Source organism: Crocodylus siamensis, chromosome 6 (assembly GCF_052110815.1).
Source record: "Crocodylus siamensis isolate JL-2025a chromosome 6, ASM5211081v1, whole genome shotgun sequence".
Lineage (NCBI taxonomy): Eukaryota > Metazoa > Chordata > Crocodylia > Crocodylidae > Crocodylus > Crocodylus siamensis.
This window is the reverse complement of record NC_143400.1, coordinates 66,345,974-66,361,073: the sequence shown is the minus strand read 5'-3', so window position 1 is coordinate 66,361,073 and position 15,100 is coordinate 66,345,974. Positions and strand designations below refer to the sequence as shown.

General features: G+C 41.9%; 1 protein-coding gene across 1 annotated transcript in view; it reads right to left on the bottom strand.

The window, feature by feature from the left end:
* DIPK2A (divergent protein kinase domain 2A) overlaps positions 1-14,521 on the bottom strand; it is a 33,870-nt gene extending 19,349 nt beyond the window's left edge. Inside the window, exon 1 of the mRNA XM_090051415.1 lies at positions 13,714-14,521. Coding sequence (XP_089907541.1) covers positions 13,714-14,367 — 654 coding nt within the window. The 5' untranslated portion in view covers positions 14,368-14,521. The remainder of the gene's footprint in view (positions 1-13,713) is intronic.
* Between the last annotated feature and the right edge of the window lie 579 nt (positions 14,522-15,100).

Genomic DNA, 15,100 nt, shown 5'->3' with positions numbered 1-15,100 from the left:
GCTCCGAGGGGTTGGGAAAGTAGTTGACTCCCATTGTAGGTCGGGTAGTGTCGGGAGGGATGTGAGCAGGACCCGGTCGAGGGTCGCAGGAGCGAGACGCCGACCAACATATGGCTGCTACACAGGAGGCGTGAGGCTGGGGTGTATAAGCCCCAAGAGTAACCGCCAGGATGAACTTTGGGGCCAACGAGCACGCCTGATGACTGGCCCTGGACACTGAGGTCATCAAGTCATGGCAGGCAAGCGTGGGGTCAAGGATTCGGGCAGAAGTCACCAGCTCAGGCAGAAGCGCAAATCCAAGAGGTGCACGACATCAGTCACCCGAGCAAGAGCAGCACGAGAGCAACTACTCGAGTCCCAGCAGCAACAAAGTTCAATAAGTTTATTGCGAGCTCCTAATTCAGCTAATATGACCCACAAACTTTTTTTGAGTATGCTTTCTGGGAGTCTACGAACAGAATGTGTAAGCTCCGATTATACTTCCATTTTTACCCACAACTATTTGTCTTAGGGAGAAGATCTGGTCTATCACCAGTCTATTCTTGAGTAAACCACACTGGTGTTCTCCCAGAATTTCCTCTGCATACAGTAATAAACTCTGTAGCAAGACATTGAATATAGGTATTTGTTAACAGGGCAATATCTATGTAATTCTGACACTCCAGTTTGCTACCTTTTTTTTGAAGATGGGACATATGAAATCTTCTCTCTAATCATCAGGTAGAACTGAATTTCTTTATGGATTTGTTTATAAAGCATTTTCCCCCTCCATATTTTGTCATTCAGCTTAAACACCGTAGTTCCAAGTATCTTGTTGTTCTTGAGTTCTGCAATGGCTGTTTTCACATCTGTAAAAGGTGGTGCTTCTATTTTTGGTTTAAGGTTTAAATCATGATTTAAATCTCAAATAGAATCATGATTAAAATTAAGACCAATCCCTGCCATAAGGCCAATTTTAGCTGAAAAGCAAATTCCTGAAACCTATGCATTGGCATAATAACATTCCTAAATGCCATACTTCTGTGTTACAAATCATCTACATTCTAACTCATTTTAACCTTCAATGCATCTTAATCATTAAATCCAAAAAGGATAAACAGCAAAAATGTAAAATGGACAGCTGACATATTGCTAACATTAAAAACAATATTACAATTAAAATACACCTTTAATTTCAAACAGTTTTTGGAAGTGTCAAGTTAATGATCTTATTTCCTTACATGTCAAGTGCACTTAATTAAATAAAGAACTTCTTGCCACTCCTACAAATTCAGCTTGGGAAACTAAAGTTGAACAGGGTATTCTCCTTGTTCGTCACCACTGTGAAGGCCTACAGGCCAAACTGTGGCACTTGTACAAACCCCAGCTTTAAATGAAATTTTGACAAGCATAAATGGACACTGTGCATGCAATTTAAATAATATGGTCTTACCCAAAAAGAAATAAAATCCAGCTCCCTCTCGCAGTGTTGACTCTACAGCACAAACAGAAGTAGCAGACACTGATTTTTTGTCACTGGACAGGCCAGTATGACTTTAGATGCATACAAATCTAGAAAAGACTTGTTAAGTTATTTCCTTCTTTATTAGTATCTTTTCAGAGTTGAGTTGGAATAAGAAAAAATCCCTATAACTGAACAAAAGATCCATTACTTTAGATCTTACATAAAGGGGGGGGAGGTTGCCTGAAGATATTCTAGCAAAATATCCAGTGTATATTTAAATACATTCATGTTTCAAATACCTGTCAAAGTATATATATTTTAAAAATTTCACTCTTAATGGAAGACCATATTGGTGCCTTGCAAGTTCTCACTGAAGTGGGACTCAGGAATGAAATATCCAAGAACAGATTTTGATACTTACAGAATTTCATTAAAGTTGAATCACTTAAATGTAACATATAGTTTATTTATTTAGGGATTGTTTATGTTTATACACACAGCTACAGGGCTTGTTTATATATGATCTATAGGTTGCATGAGTTGGTGAGGAATGAGTATATACATCTTAGCTGGTTATAGCACTCATTCCTCACCAACACATGCCACATACAGATCACGAAAAAGTTGGGTAAGTCAGAAGTTGCTGAAAAGATTTTTTTTTGAAGGGTTGAGACTTGAACCCTGTAGTCTGAAGAGATGCAGCTTAGTTAAACTTGATATTTGTTTATCTTTAGCATAATTACCAAAAACGTAAAGAATAAAAATGCAGTGTTATATGATATATCATTACTTATTCAAACTACTTATTCACAGTGGTTTAGCTATCTGCAAAGCTTTGGTTATTATAGATCCTAATGCTTGTTCTCTGACTACCTCCTGACTCAGACTGACTCATGTACACGTAACCACAGGCTAGTCCTGTGGAGATGGTCTTCCCTAGCTTCTATCAATTTATTTTCTAAAACAAAGTGGCTTAAAACACACACACACCCTCAATTATTTTTTTCTTTTGCAGCAAAGACAAACTTGACCACCACTGACAGTCCATGATTTTACAGGCTTTTTTTTTTTTTTTTTTTTTTTTTAATAAGAGAACACCTTCATATTACAAGCTTTCCCTACACTACAGGGAGTAGGATGAAGGAAGGAGGGAAGATGTTTGGGCACAATCTCAAGTTTTATCCAGACTGACAGGAGTGGATTCAATTGTGATGTGTAATGTTAGAATCTGTTTATTTGGTTCAAAAACCAACTGTAAGGAAAAACAAACAAATTAAATACTGGTTCAGGTCAAGCCACCTCAAGAGACTTGAAGATTAGGGGACAATACCTTAACTGTTAGCTTTGAAAACTTTTCCCTCTTTCACACCCAACCTGCAAAGCTAGTTTTATCCAGAATTATCATAGCCTTAAAGGAACTGCAGAACTACAGCAGTTTAAGGAGAGGTTATTTAGCTACGGATAGATGGGAGAAACTGTTCAGTGAGCCAAACTAGGACAGTCCTCTGCCAGGTGTTTAAAGAAGCTCTGCCTGCTTAAGCCTCTTAGGTAAAGGACTTAGCATAGACAGCATGTTTCTAATACTGAAATACATTGTTTTTACAGAAGCTGTTTTGCCACTGTATCTCATTGTTCATGCTTCCAAAGGGAAGAACTGCAGATGCCTGAACTAACAGGACTCCTGGAAACAGACCAGATCCTGGGACTTGCATAAGAATGAGAGAATTATGAAACTAAAACTTACCCTAGGACAAATAAGGGCACTAGGCCTAAGATGAGGGGGTTCATTCAGGGAACAGTAACAAGAGAGAAGTGGACCTAGCTCTGTAATCATCACTCAGCTTACCAACGAGTAAAATAAATGCATCTCCAGCTCATAGCATACGTTCACTTAATGGCACAATGACATGCATGGCACAAGGCATAATTCTGAGATCTGGATCAGATCCAAATTGTGCCCTTTCTACTTGCCGGTGCAGACAGATCCCAGGATCACAATCTTTCGAACTTCATGATGCCGGAATCCTCCTGCACTGGCAAGTTGAAACCTGGGTCTCCACAGACCTGCACAAAGGGCTGACAGTCAGCTGATTTTTGGCCCTGGCTCCATATCTGACAATTAGTTCTTTGCCAGTCCCAAATGCCTGGAGACATGGAACTGTCCCAGGACTAAACTGCACACAATTTTTGAGAAGTCCAGCAGCACTGGAGCTCTAGCATCATGGAGTCTCTTCCTCAAACTGGGGCCCCCACTGTGCCAAGGTATCAAAAAAGTGTGGATGCATCCCAGTGCCCTATCATCTAGCATTTTGAAACGTCTTACCGCACAGCCTCTGCAGAGGTTGCAAGACAAGACAGGAAAGGCTGCAGTGCACAGAGGATAGTAAGTGCCCAACAGGGAAGCCCCTTAGCTCCCCCTACCTAGGAACCTTAAGACCAGCTCCCCGCTTTTGGCATTGGGACTAGGGTTATCTTGATCCTGATCCCCATTCTCATACCGATGCTGACAATCACCTGATTTTGCAGAAGCAGAAGTTTGCCGATCTCTGCTTTATCTGCTAAAGAACAGCATTTTTTTCAGTTCCCAGAAGGGTGTTTTGATTTCAGCCACAATCCACCTAGTTATTTATTATCCTTGATCTCTTTCCAACTAGGATAAGGTTGTCAAATCTCAAAGAGGCAGAACAGTAACAAATGAAATTTGTAAAAATCATTGCTCCTATGCAACACAGTGAGCAAAATGATATGCACATATGGCCTGAGTACAAGAGGCTTCAGTATACTTGGCTTGACCCAAAATCGGTAAGGAAGTTCTTTACCCAACTAAAATATACTATGGAAACAGATATAGATGCAACATACTAGTTACTGCTGCAGAGACAAGGTCCAGTTAATAAATCACTCCAGAGAATGGCAGATTCCTAAAACACCCTCGAACAGCTACCCATCTCAACATACTATCACATGATATTACAAACCAGCTCTATAATAACAACCATAACTGAATTCAGAAGAATGCTCCTCTAGTCCTCAAATGTAATGTTTAGTCTCGTACAATATTATTCTCCACTTGAAAAAAAAAAAAAAAAAGCTTACTGTGATACACTTCTTGGTGGAGCATGAAATTTCAGTGACAGGAGAAGTACAGGTTTCCTTTCTCCTGGAATACTCATTTATACATTACTGAACAAATAATTACAGTCAAGTTAAAACCATATTTGAACACCCAAAACCTTATTTCAGAAAAAAAAAGGTTAAATCGACTGATTTCTACAGGCATAGTAAAGTCAGTGGAAGGTAGGGGGTAGGGAAAGGAAGAAAAAAAATAATTTAGGACAGAATTTTTTTATCTTTGAAACTCATCCGCCCCTCACTGATGAGCAACTGAATTTTCATGTGTAGCATCTCTCCCATTTCAAAGCAGCTTTGAGGAAGAGATTTAATAGCATGAGTGCATTTAAACACAATTCTTAGATAACCACATATTATCCAAGTTTACATTAAATTTTAAAACAGTTACTAGACAGCAATTGAGGCAATAAGGAAAGAGTAATAAACTGGTCAGAAGACTGGAGGGAATGATAGGAAAGAAAAGGTTGAGAAAATTAAAAATGAGTATACCTTGGCTGACAAGATATGAATTACTATAGTAGTATACAAATATTTATGAAATATTTGTAAGGCTGAAAGAATCCTGACTTTTTAAAATACATGCTTCCTAAGTAGTAAACTACTACAGCCATCCATTGGCAATATATGTTCTAATAAACATTTAGGTATAGCTCTATTTAAAATGGAACCTCTTTTAAAAAAATCTTCCTGAAGAGAAACACTTAAGCCTTGTTAAAAGTTATAGTACTAGACATAGCTTGTGCCTATTGTCTGCAGTTGAAGAAATATTTTTTACTGGTGTTTTGAATAAGAGTTAAACCAGGGTGGTTTTTTTTTTTTTTTTTTACATTAAATAGCTTTAAATCATGATTTAAATCACTGGCCAGGAAGCCTCGATTTAATCATTGTTTTCTCAGAGAAAGTGCATTCTTGTTGTTTGATATCCTTTACACATTTAACTTCTTGAAACTTTGCATTTTTAGAGAAATGTAAGTGCTTGATTGTGTGTAAACAAACTTGCAGAGACCCAATAGGGTTGATGGGTAGGTAATCAGTTCTGTATCTCTTATATATTGCTGTTAACAAGGAAGTTCTCTCTCAGGGGAAAAAGATTTCTCCCTATGCCTGAAGAAGGGTGTTTGTGCCCCAAAGCTTGAAAAGAACATTTTTTCAACTATTTAGCTGGTCTAATAAAAGATATAACATCTACCCAAAGAACCTTGTCTGCCTGTGATATCTGGAGACACAAATCCAGTCTGAGAACTGAAACCAAGCATCACAGGGATGCTTAATGGCATCTTCTAGACTGAGCACTGAGTCCCATTCAGTCAAATGGTTTTCTTTAATCTTTACTAATCTACAGAGGAGCCTCTGGGAACCCCATAAGATTGGGCCCCTAATATAGTCCATGGCCTGTTGTGACCTATTTATAAAACTTCAAAAAACATTACATGAATATATTGTCTGAAATAGTATACAATTAGAAATTATAAACCCTGTTACATGATAGTACCTTTAAGGTTTAACATGCTTTAAATTAAAACTACCTCTATATACTTTTTTTAAAGCATCTTCTTTTAAAAAAAAAGAAAAAGATTAAATAAAAAAACTCTGATTTTTTTTTTAAATTGTTGATTTTTATCCACCCTGAGTTAAATATACAAATAAAGTGTATGCCAACATCAAGCATACTGCGATACATAATAAATGTACAAACTTAAATGACAGAAAATACCTAATGATCTTTCAGGCAAGGTTCTTTGAGTAGATGTGATATCTTTTATTAGACCAACTGAATAGTTGGTATAATAAATCTAATAATGATCTTCCATGCAAATATAGTAACCACCACAAATGCAAGGCAAGTTCTAAGTATACTACATCACACAGATTAATGAAACAGGTGGCCTTGTTTCAATGGACCAGCTGTAAATTTTCATAATTGGTCAGGGACATAGAAGAGGAAATCAAGCATCTTTACTGAGAATGCAGGCTTTCCTTCTGGACGCATTTTCTATTCTAATTTTATTCTGTTCTGTCAAACTTTCAAGACCAAGAATTCTCAGACACACACAAAGCTGCTCACTAGGACAAAGTTCTAGTATTAAACCGAAGTGCACAATGTGGTTTGCAATAAGGCAATGATAACAGCAAAACTGGACTGGCACAAAACCCCAGAGAGAATATATCGGATTCTGCAATAGGGGGCTTCTCTAAAACAAGAGCATTCAACCGTGTAAAAACTGATAGTCTGCTACGCTACTTACAAAGTTACCGGGCAAGATGGAAGCTAGATCCAAGTAATCCACAAATGAACGTGCATATGTATAACATAGCATTTAAAAACTGTGATACTAGTTTTTCCAGATAGAGCTTTTGGGGGAAATAGTGTGCATTTTTCCCCAATGGAAGTCTTAACCAGACAACCCCCATCCCCACACATACATTCAACAAAGCACAAAATTATTTGATGTAAATGTGAAGTGCCAAACATCCGTTCTTTCCTTCCTCCCTCAGGCTACTTTCTACTAAGATACTCTCTACAGCACATTTCAGGGAACAAAGTTCCATAGATACAATATTATGCTCCAATAACCAAGGATTCTGATGCAAGGGTCATGTGGATTAGATGCATAAAGAGCATTCAACAGAAAGTATTGGTCAGAATTATGTTAGAAGACAAAAAGCCCTATACATAATAGTGTCTAGAAACAATTTTTCACTTGGGTTTGAAACAAGCCTCCAGCCTGCAGTACTTTGCTTTTAACTTATATTAAACCTAAAAATAAGACCAAGAAAGATTGATAATAAAACTCTAAAGTAAGGCAACAACAAAAGAAAAAACAAAATTAAAAAAAAGAACACACACACACGTGCAAAACAATCCCTTTAAAATCCCACAAGGCAAGTTTTTCAACTTAGTTCACTTCAAGGTTTTATAACAGCGCTTAAATTAAGTCAACCAAAACTGAAATTTGTTTTACTTCACTGGCAAACAGAATTATTTTGCTATACAGATTAAAAGTTAGCCATGAAAAGCATAAATATCTGTACTTTACACAAGTATAAGGGGAAAAAAAGAAGCTGATATTAATGAATTTTAAAAAACAGAGCGTCACATCACCAAGTAAGAAAATCATTAAGAAATTCATATTGCAAGACCTGTAAACACTCATGAAAGTGTTAAATGAAAGCTTTTTATATATTTTGAGCAGCTAATAAATTCTTTCCTTAATTTCCCATGCAGGTGGCATCATCCACATGCAATTTTTAATCAATCTTAAATACAGAACAGACTACAAGAGTCAGTGAAGCTGAAATACTGTTTAAATACTCAAAACAAATGTAAACCATATCAAATCATAATGCATTTGTCCTACAATTAGCTGCAGTGTGAAAATTAGGAAGAATTACAGAATCAAGAATTTGACTCAAGCTATACAAGGCTACTTATTAATATCTTTTAAGGAGAATGCAAAAAAGGTGCTACTGCAAGACTATTCTTAAAACTGTTAATATTTTCAGGCTTCAATAAGCAGGTTCTGTGGCCTGTAGAGAAAGTATTTTATGCTCAACTGTATGTTACACAAGAACCTCAAAACTGGCTGTTGCAATAGTACATATTTTGTAAGTACTGCCACATTAGGAATAATCCATATTTCAAACAGGCTTCAAACTAAGCTTCCAATCTGATAAAAAGACTTATAATCTTCAAGTTACTAGATTTAGTGGATGATTAAAAGTCACTTTTCTCCCCATTCTGAGTCAAAGTTCAAACTTTAAGTTCAATACCTAAATCTCTCTCCTCTCTCTCTCTGGAGACACAGAGAGAGAAAATTTACTTGCTGCTTTAAAATTCATAAAAGGACTCAACAGTGAACTACAGAATGCATTTCCTCACCTCAAACTGCAGTAAGTTTTTATGCATGTTTAAATTTAAAAACATGCAAAAGAGATTTTCTGCAGAGCACAGATTGGCAGACTTGCCTTTACACTTGCTGGCTACAAATAGCAGTTAACATTTGATTGTTAGACGTTAGGAAATATTTATTTAAAGTTTTATCATTTGAGGAACTCTAGGCATGTCTTCACAAGACATTAACTGAGCAGTAGCTGGAAAATACTGCACAGTAAAGCACCGCAGCACAAACAGTGGTACTATGCTACTGCGCATTATTAGGCTTCTGCATAGTAGGCTCATATAAAGACAGGCACTACTGTGCAGACACTACTGTGCAGTAACTCCACTTACTCTGCATTTATTTCGTGCTTGCTAATACAAATACTAAATAAATGTGCAGTAGCGTCGTGTGTAAACATGCCCTCTGATATCCTCCAAAAGTGAAAATTTTAGAGTAGGTCTCCCATAACATCACCCTCACCTGCCCTGCCCAATTCGTAAGATACAACAGCATGCAACATTTTATGTTAAGGTCTAGCACTCTTGCAATATCAGGTAATTCCTTTTGCAGGACAACCATAATTAATATAGAATTTGCTTCTTGGATGGGCTACATGTTGATGTCACTACACATTTGTCGTTTGCATTTCCAAACAGTTCCACAGTTCCTCAAATAACTGCGCTTATCAAAAAGTGAAGGGTGCAGTGTGCATGGTTTCTGATTTAATGAAACATCTGTAACAGAACAGATGTTCAGTGCATATAAACCAGTTTCAAAATGGCTGAAACCAATTTGAGATAAACCTGGCTGAAGGTAATATCAGACAACTGATTTGGGTCAAACCAGTTTATGCAATGCCTATCCCAGACCCCCTACTGGTTTAAGTTAAATCAGAGCCCCCAGCATCCCAGCATGCTGTCTGGGCTGGGCTAAGCTCTCTGCTCCACAGCAGGGCTGGCTCCTCCCTTCTGCTCCCTGGCCAGAGCTCCAGCAGAGTCTTGCAGGCACATCAGAGTCTGCTGGCTTCCCCATGCCCCCTTCCCCTTCACCACTCGCAGCTTAAGCAGGGATCCCTTCCTCCTCTCTGCCACAGCACAGACCATACCCAGCATGTGGTATGCTAGCTAATGCTGTGTAAAGCTCCAGCAGAGACTACAGACACAGCAGGGTCTGCCTGGCTTCCCCCACCCTACCCCACCCTTGCTGCTCAAGCAGGAAATCCCCCCATCTCCCACAGCACAGACCCAAGGCATGTGGTATGCTAGCTAATGCCAAGAGGTGTCACTGTGAATGTCTCTCTCCAATTTCACTGAGACAGGCAGACAGAACAGTGACTGCTTAGGGCTGTTTGGAGCCAATCAACAGGTCAGCTGTTGCTGTTTAAAAAGTTTGAAGCAATGGAGAGAGGCCCCTTTTGCCTCAGAGTGCTAGCCTGGAGCTGGCAACACTCCCCAATGAGAGCCTTATGGGGTCCTGGCCACACACCCCTCTGCTCAGCTCCCTGCAGAAGGGGGAGGGGGTGCTCTAGCATCCCCCTGGCTTGTAGCCTGCACCACTACAAGCATATGCCTGAATTTCGTCAGTCCAGAGAGGATGTCTCTCTGGTTTGAAACCAGTTCAGCCTAGCCATGTTAGACTAACCTGCAAAGACTAAACTAATTCAGGCTCAGGCTTTTTGAATGTCTGTCCCTAGCCTTAATGCTATTAAAAGTCAAGTGGGTCTGAAACTCTCCAAGAAAACATATTCCAGAGAATACTAATTAACTTAAACTGAAAACATTTTATAAAGGCCATTCCAATTATGACACAGCTTTAATAGAACCCAAGTAGACAAATTCCTAACAGAACCTTAGTTTCCTTTGAGCCCACCCACTCAGCTCAAGAGCCCACCTGATATTCTCATATGGAGTTACATGGTAGGCTTAAGTCCCAAACTCCTCAATGCCTCCACAGTTCCCAGGCTACATTGCACCAGGCAACCTAACAGGCAACAAAGAGACAAGAATCTATAGTTGTCAAATGTTGAGGCTCTTGGTATAGGATGTCGAGGAACCAAGGAGCACCAGCTCCCATCCCTGAAGCTCTTTCATAGTTGAAAGTCCAACATCCAGTTTGAGACAGCCAAGCAGAGACCGTCAGCAGGCTAAGGCTCCTCTCCCTTTCGGAAAGTTTTTATTTTTTCCCCATTCCAAATTAAAAACAAAACTGTATTTCAAAATATCTCACTCCTTATTGCAGTGGAATGACTTCATTCCTCGTCTCTCTAAGACAATGAAGCAAGTATGCTTTTTACATGCAGGTTTAGTTCTGTAAAAGCTCTACATTCATTTACTGACTGTTTAACATAAATGAAACAAAGTAGGAACTCTTAAAACAACTCTAAGCTTATACTATCTTTTTCAGTCATCCTTTAAATTACAGTTATAACAGGGAATTCAATATTTACTTACACATCTAATCCACAGGAAAGCATAAGTTGCCACCAGCTAACAGGAATAATATGCTGGGGTGGGGGGGGAATGGCAGCAAAGAATCTGTTTGTCCAACTCTATATCGACCAAGCTGCTTTATTTTCGGGAATTTTTTTAAACCCAAAAGAAAATTATGGAGATATTTAATATATTATATAATATTACAGGATTTAAAAGTTACAGTGTAAAGGAAATGGGTCTTTGGATTTCAAACAAGATCGAGGCAACTGAGGAAGAAAGGGAAGAGATACAAATTATGTTCATCAGCCAGTCCCACTTACTCTTATAGTCTACAGCAGGCAACCCTCAATTAATAGACTCTACTGTTTATAAAATAACATGAGGCAAAATTAATCCAAAACTCAAGTTACTATTTTTTTTTTAAATTTGTATTAGCTTTACTATGATTTAACAACTTTCATCATTTTAGATTTGTTCTGCAAATATGCTTTTGTTTGTCAGGATTAACTGAGTTAAAATTCAAATACATTTGGATGCAACTGGTTCAAACAACACCTGGCCTGAATTTTCATCAAGGTAGTTATTAATTTATGGCAATGTGGAAGAAGAAATTAAAACTGATAGCCAGCAGTGAAAATATCACCTTTTTCTGTAGTGCACAACTTGATTTTACAAGTTAGGCAATTCACCTCTCTCCATTTTCAAAACCAACATCAAATTACCAAGCTACAGATTGACTTTTATTAGTAAATGTTTAGGATCTACATTCACAGCTAAACCTACAAAGTAGCAAAAGTCAAAATAATTGTTTTGTATGTTAAGCTACTATTACAATTTACATCTGTAATTCCTATAATTAAAAATAAGGTCAGAGTGTTATTGCAGCCATGATGGTCCAGGATATTTACAAGAGGAAATGTGTTTTGTTTGGGTTTTTTTGTGTATGCAATACCTTTTATTGGGTCTGGGATATTTACAATAAGAAAGGATTTTTTGGGTTAATTTTGTGGTAATTTTTATTGGCAGAGAGCTGGCGGAGAGGTCTTTGACAAGATTTCAGGTATGCGCTGCCCCTCCAGATCTAGGGAAGCTTTTGGGTATACACTATCCTTGCTCAGGTCTGGAAGGGCAGTGCATACCCAAGAGCTTATTAAACTTGTCTCAACTGTATGGTTGGTCCAGTAAAAGATATCACAAAAAACCTTGCCTCTTGCATAATTTAAGTCTCAGAGAAATGTAACTTTTTGGTCTATTTACTGGTTTCATTTGACTACAGAGTGTGCCTCATCTTTTGTACCACAAAGGTCAGTAAGTTCTTCATATAGAGTGTTTTTTACATTAAGGGGGAAGAAAAATCATCTTGAATTTAAAAAAAAAAATTTACAACATCACAAAAATTGACTGGGGGCAAAAGGGCAAGTGGCCTTGCATTTAAAACAAAAAATTAAACTATTAAAAATGTAACTTCTGTTCAAGTTGAAAGCAGCTCTTTAAATATATTAACACAAGCACATAATCCTAAATGACTGTTCTAGACAGGAGTCACCAGACATTAAATTCACTGGACATTAAAGTCCACAGCAATAACTATGTGGCAATTAGTTTGAGGTGTTTTGGCCAAACATCTAGAGAACTATGATACAATGTGAACAGATTTATGTTTATAATGGTAATTCTACAACAATATGTTCAGACACATTTAAACTGCCTCCTTCAAGTATCCATGGGGTTCACGGATGATAAGACCAAAACAAAGACCAACTGGACCAAGCCTTAATCCAGCAATTTTCTACAGATCACACACTAAGCACCTACTTGGCATTTCATAAACAGTGATGACAGCAAAAATGTAAAAAAGGGGAATAAACTTCCAAGTTTAAGTATTTATTCAGGACAAAGGTAGCTGACTAGAACCACATAACAAAGACCAGCAATGTTCTGCATATACACACCTAATGTTTAAAACCCAAGGTTTCTAATAAAAAGCACTGTCACCCAAGTCAAAAGGACAAACATCTAAAGAAATATCTATTCTTACTTAGACAATATAAGAAAAGCAAAGAGCTGCTATAAAAGGGCATTCGTCTCACTACTCTGTGGGTATACATTTAGACTGCAAAATATGACTATCTATGCGTTTTACCCAAAATGTCTTACCCAAAGAGCTTTATTGGCTCTTCAATGAGCTTTCACACTGGTACAATGTTGGCACCGAGCTCCAACAGCAGGAGCCAGTTTAATTACATGGAAAAATGATACCATTAAAACAATAGCCCCTGTCCATGATGTGTTGAGCTTGACTTGGGAGAAAGAAAGAAAAAAGTCACTGGGCAAAACAATTAACTAGCTCTTAGTAGCGGGCAGTATTAAAACGTCATTTTCAAACAGGGAAAAAGAGGAACACATCTACCAGAAAGCTTTTGTTGCCTCCATCACAGTGTAGCCAAGCCTGCTACCTGCAGAACAGCTTTCCCCCCATCCCCCGTCTGATGAGGGCCAAAAAGTCTCTCCACCGAGACAGCAAGACAACAGCATCCTGGCAGTAGGGGTCAAGCACAGCAGAGTGCGCGGCCACGGGAGCGGTGCCCACACTCTCAAAGCCCTGCGCAGCCCTCACCGCCGCCGCTCGGAGGCACACGCCTCTCCCTGCCCCGCGCAGAGGGGCCTCGCGCGCGCTCGGACTTTTGTTCCCAGGACACTTTGGTTTCCACGCCCGCCCCGCCCCGCCCCGGCAGCACCACCCCCAAGGGGTCGCGGGCGAGGCTCAGGCCTGCCCCCCGGGAGGCCCGTGCAGCACCAAGGAGAGCAGGGGGAGCGCCGCTACCTGCAGCACGAGCGGCTCGGGGTTGAAGGCGAGGGTGAGTAGTAGCTGCATGCGCTCCGCGTCCTTGAGGTTGCGCAGCAGGAAGCTGCCCGAGTCCTTGGTCTCGGCGTAGCGGCGGACCAGGCGGTCGAGCAGGCGCTGCGAGGGACAGTGCACCAGGTCCGACCAGCCCTCCACGGCGGCGGGGGTGAGGAGGCGCACGTCGCCGTTGAGGCTGGCGAACTCAGTGGCTGGCAGGGCCTGCAGCAGGTCGCAGCGGCCCCTGCCGGTGGCGCGGCGGCAGATCTTGGCGTCGATGTCGGCCAGCTCCTGAGCGGAGCCGAGGCGCTTGAGCACGACGCGGCGGCTGCCCTCGCGGGGCTCCCCGTAGCGCGCGAAGTACACGTTCTTCACGTTGAAGACGTCCAGCAGGCGCAGGCGGCCCCAGCTCTCGAGGCGCAGCTGCCCGTTGAGGAACTTGCGGCACCAGCTGGTGCCCCAGCAGGCCGGGCACTTATTGAGCTGCAGGAAGCGCCGCTCCGCCAGCTCGTTGCGCTGCAGCGAGGCCAGCAGCGAGTGCGTGTTCAGCACCAGCGCCGCCGCCAGGCTGCCCAGCACCGCCAGCTTCACGTAGCGGTACAACCGCCCCAACTTCAGCGACACCAGCCGCAGCATCGTCCCGCGCCGGCTCCGGCCCCCACCCGCGCCGCGCTGCAGCCCCAGCACGGCTCAACTCTCCGCCGCGCTGCGCTGCGCCGCGCCGCCCGCCCGATAAAAGGCAGCCAAGTTGCTGAGGGGACGGCGGGGGGAGGCGCGCGTGGGGGGGGGCTGGGGGAGAAGGCGGGGCCTGGAGCCCGCCAGCCCCGACCGCCCCGCCCCGGGGAGGTACCGCTGCCGCCCTGCCCCTCGCCACGAGCCGGGGGCGGGCTCGCGCGCCGCCGCTGTGACGCACGCACGTACCCCCCACGCCGTTGCCTTGGAAAAGGGGGCGGGGCGTCCGGGGTGGGGAGTGCGCCAGACGCCATGTTGTTGGTACCTCCTGTGCCGGTAGCGCGGGGCGGGGGGCTTTGGGGTATCTGTCCCCTCGGCACGTGCCGCTGCCCCCACGCCAGGGAGGGATGCGGCCTCCGCCTCGGCGAGTTAGCGCCAGAGGTGCAGGGGTGCCTCTCTCGCCCCCGGAGACCGGGAGCCTGCGTCAGCTGCCGAGCTGCAGCCCCGCGCCTGGGACACAGCGGACATTGCTCGCGCCATCAGGGCAGCGCTCAGCATCTCTGGCCTGGCAGTGCCTCGTACCCTGGCTCCGCCAGTCTGCCAAGGGCCCCTGGGGCAAAAGAGGAGCCCAGAAGGAAGGCTGGTCAGTTCTGCCGTTCCCAAAGTAAGGGCTACCCCCCGTTTCTCCGCATAACAA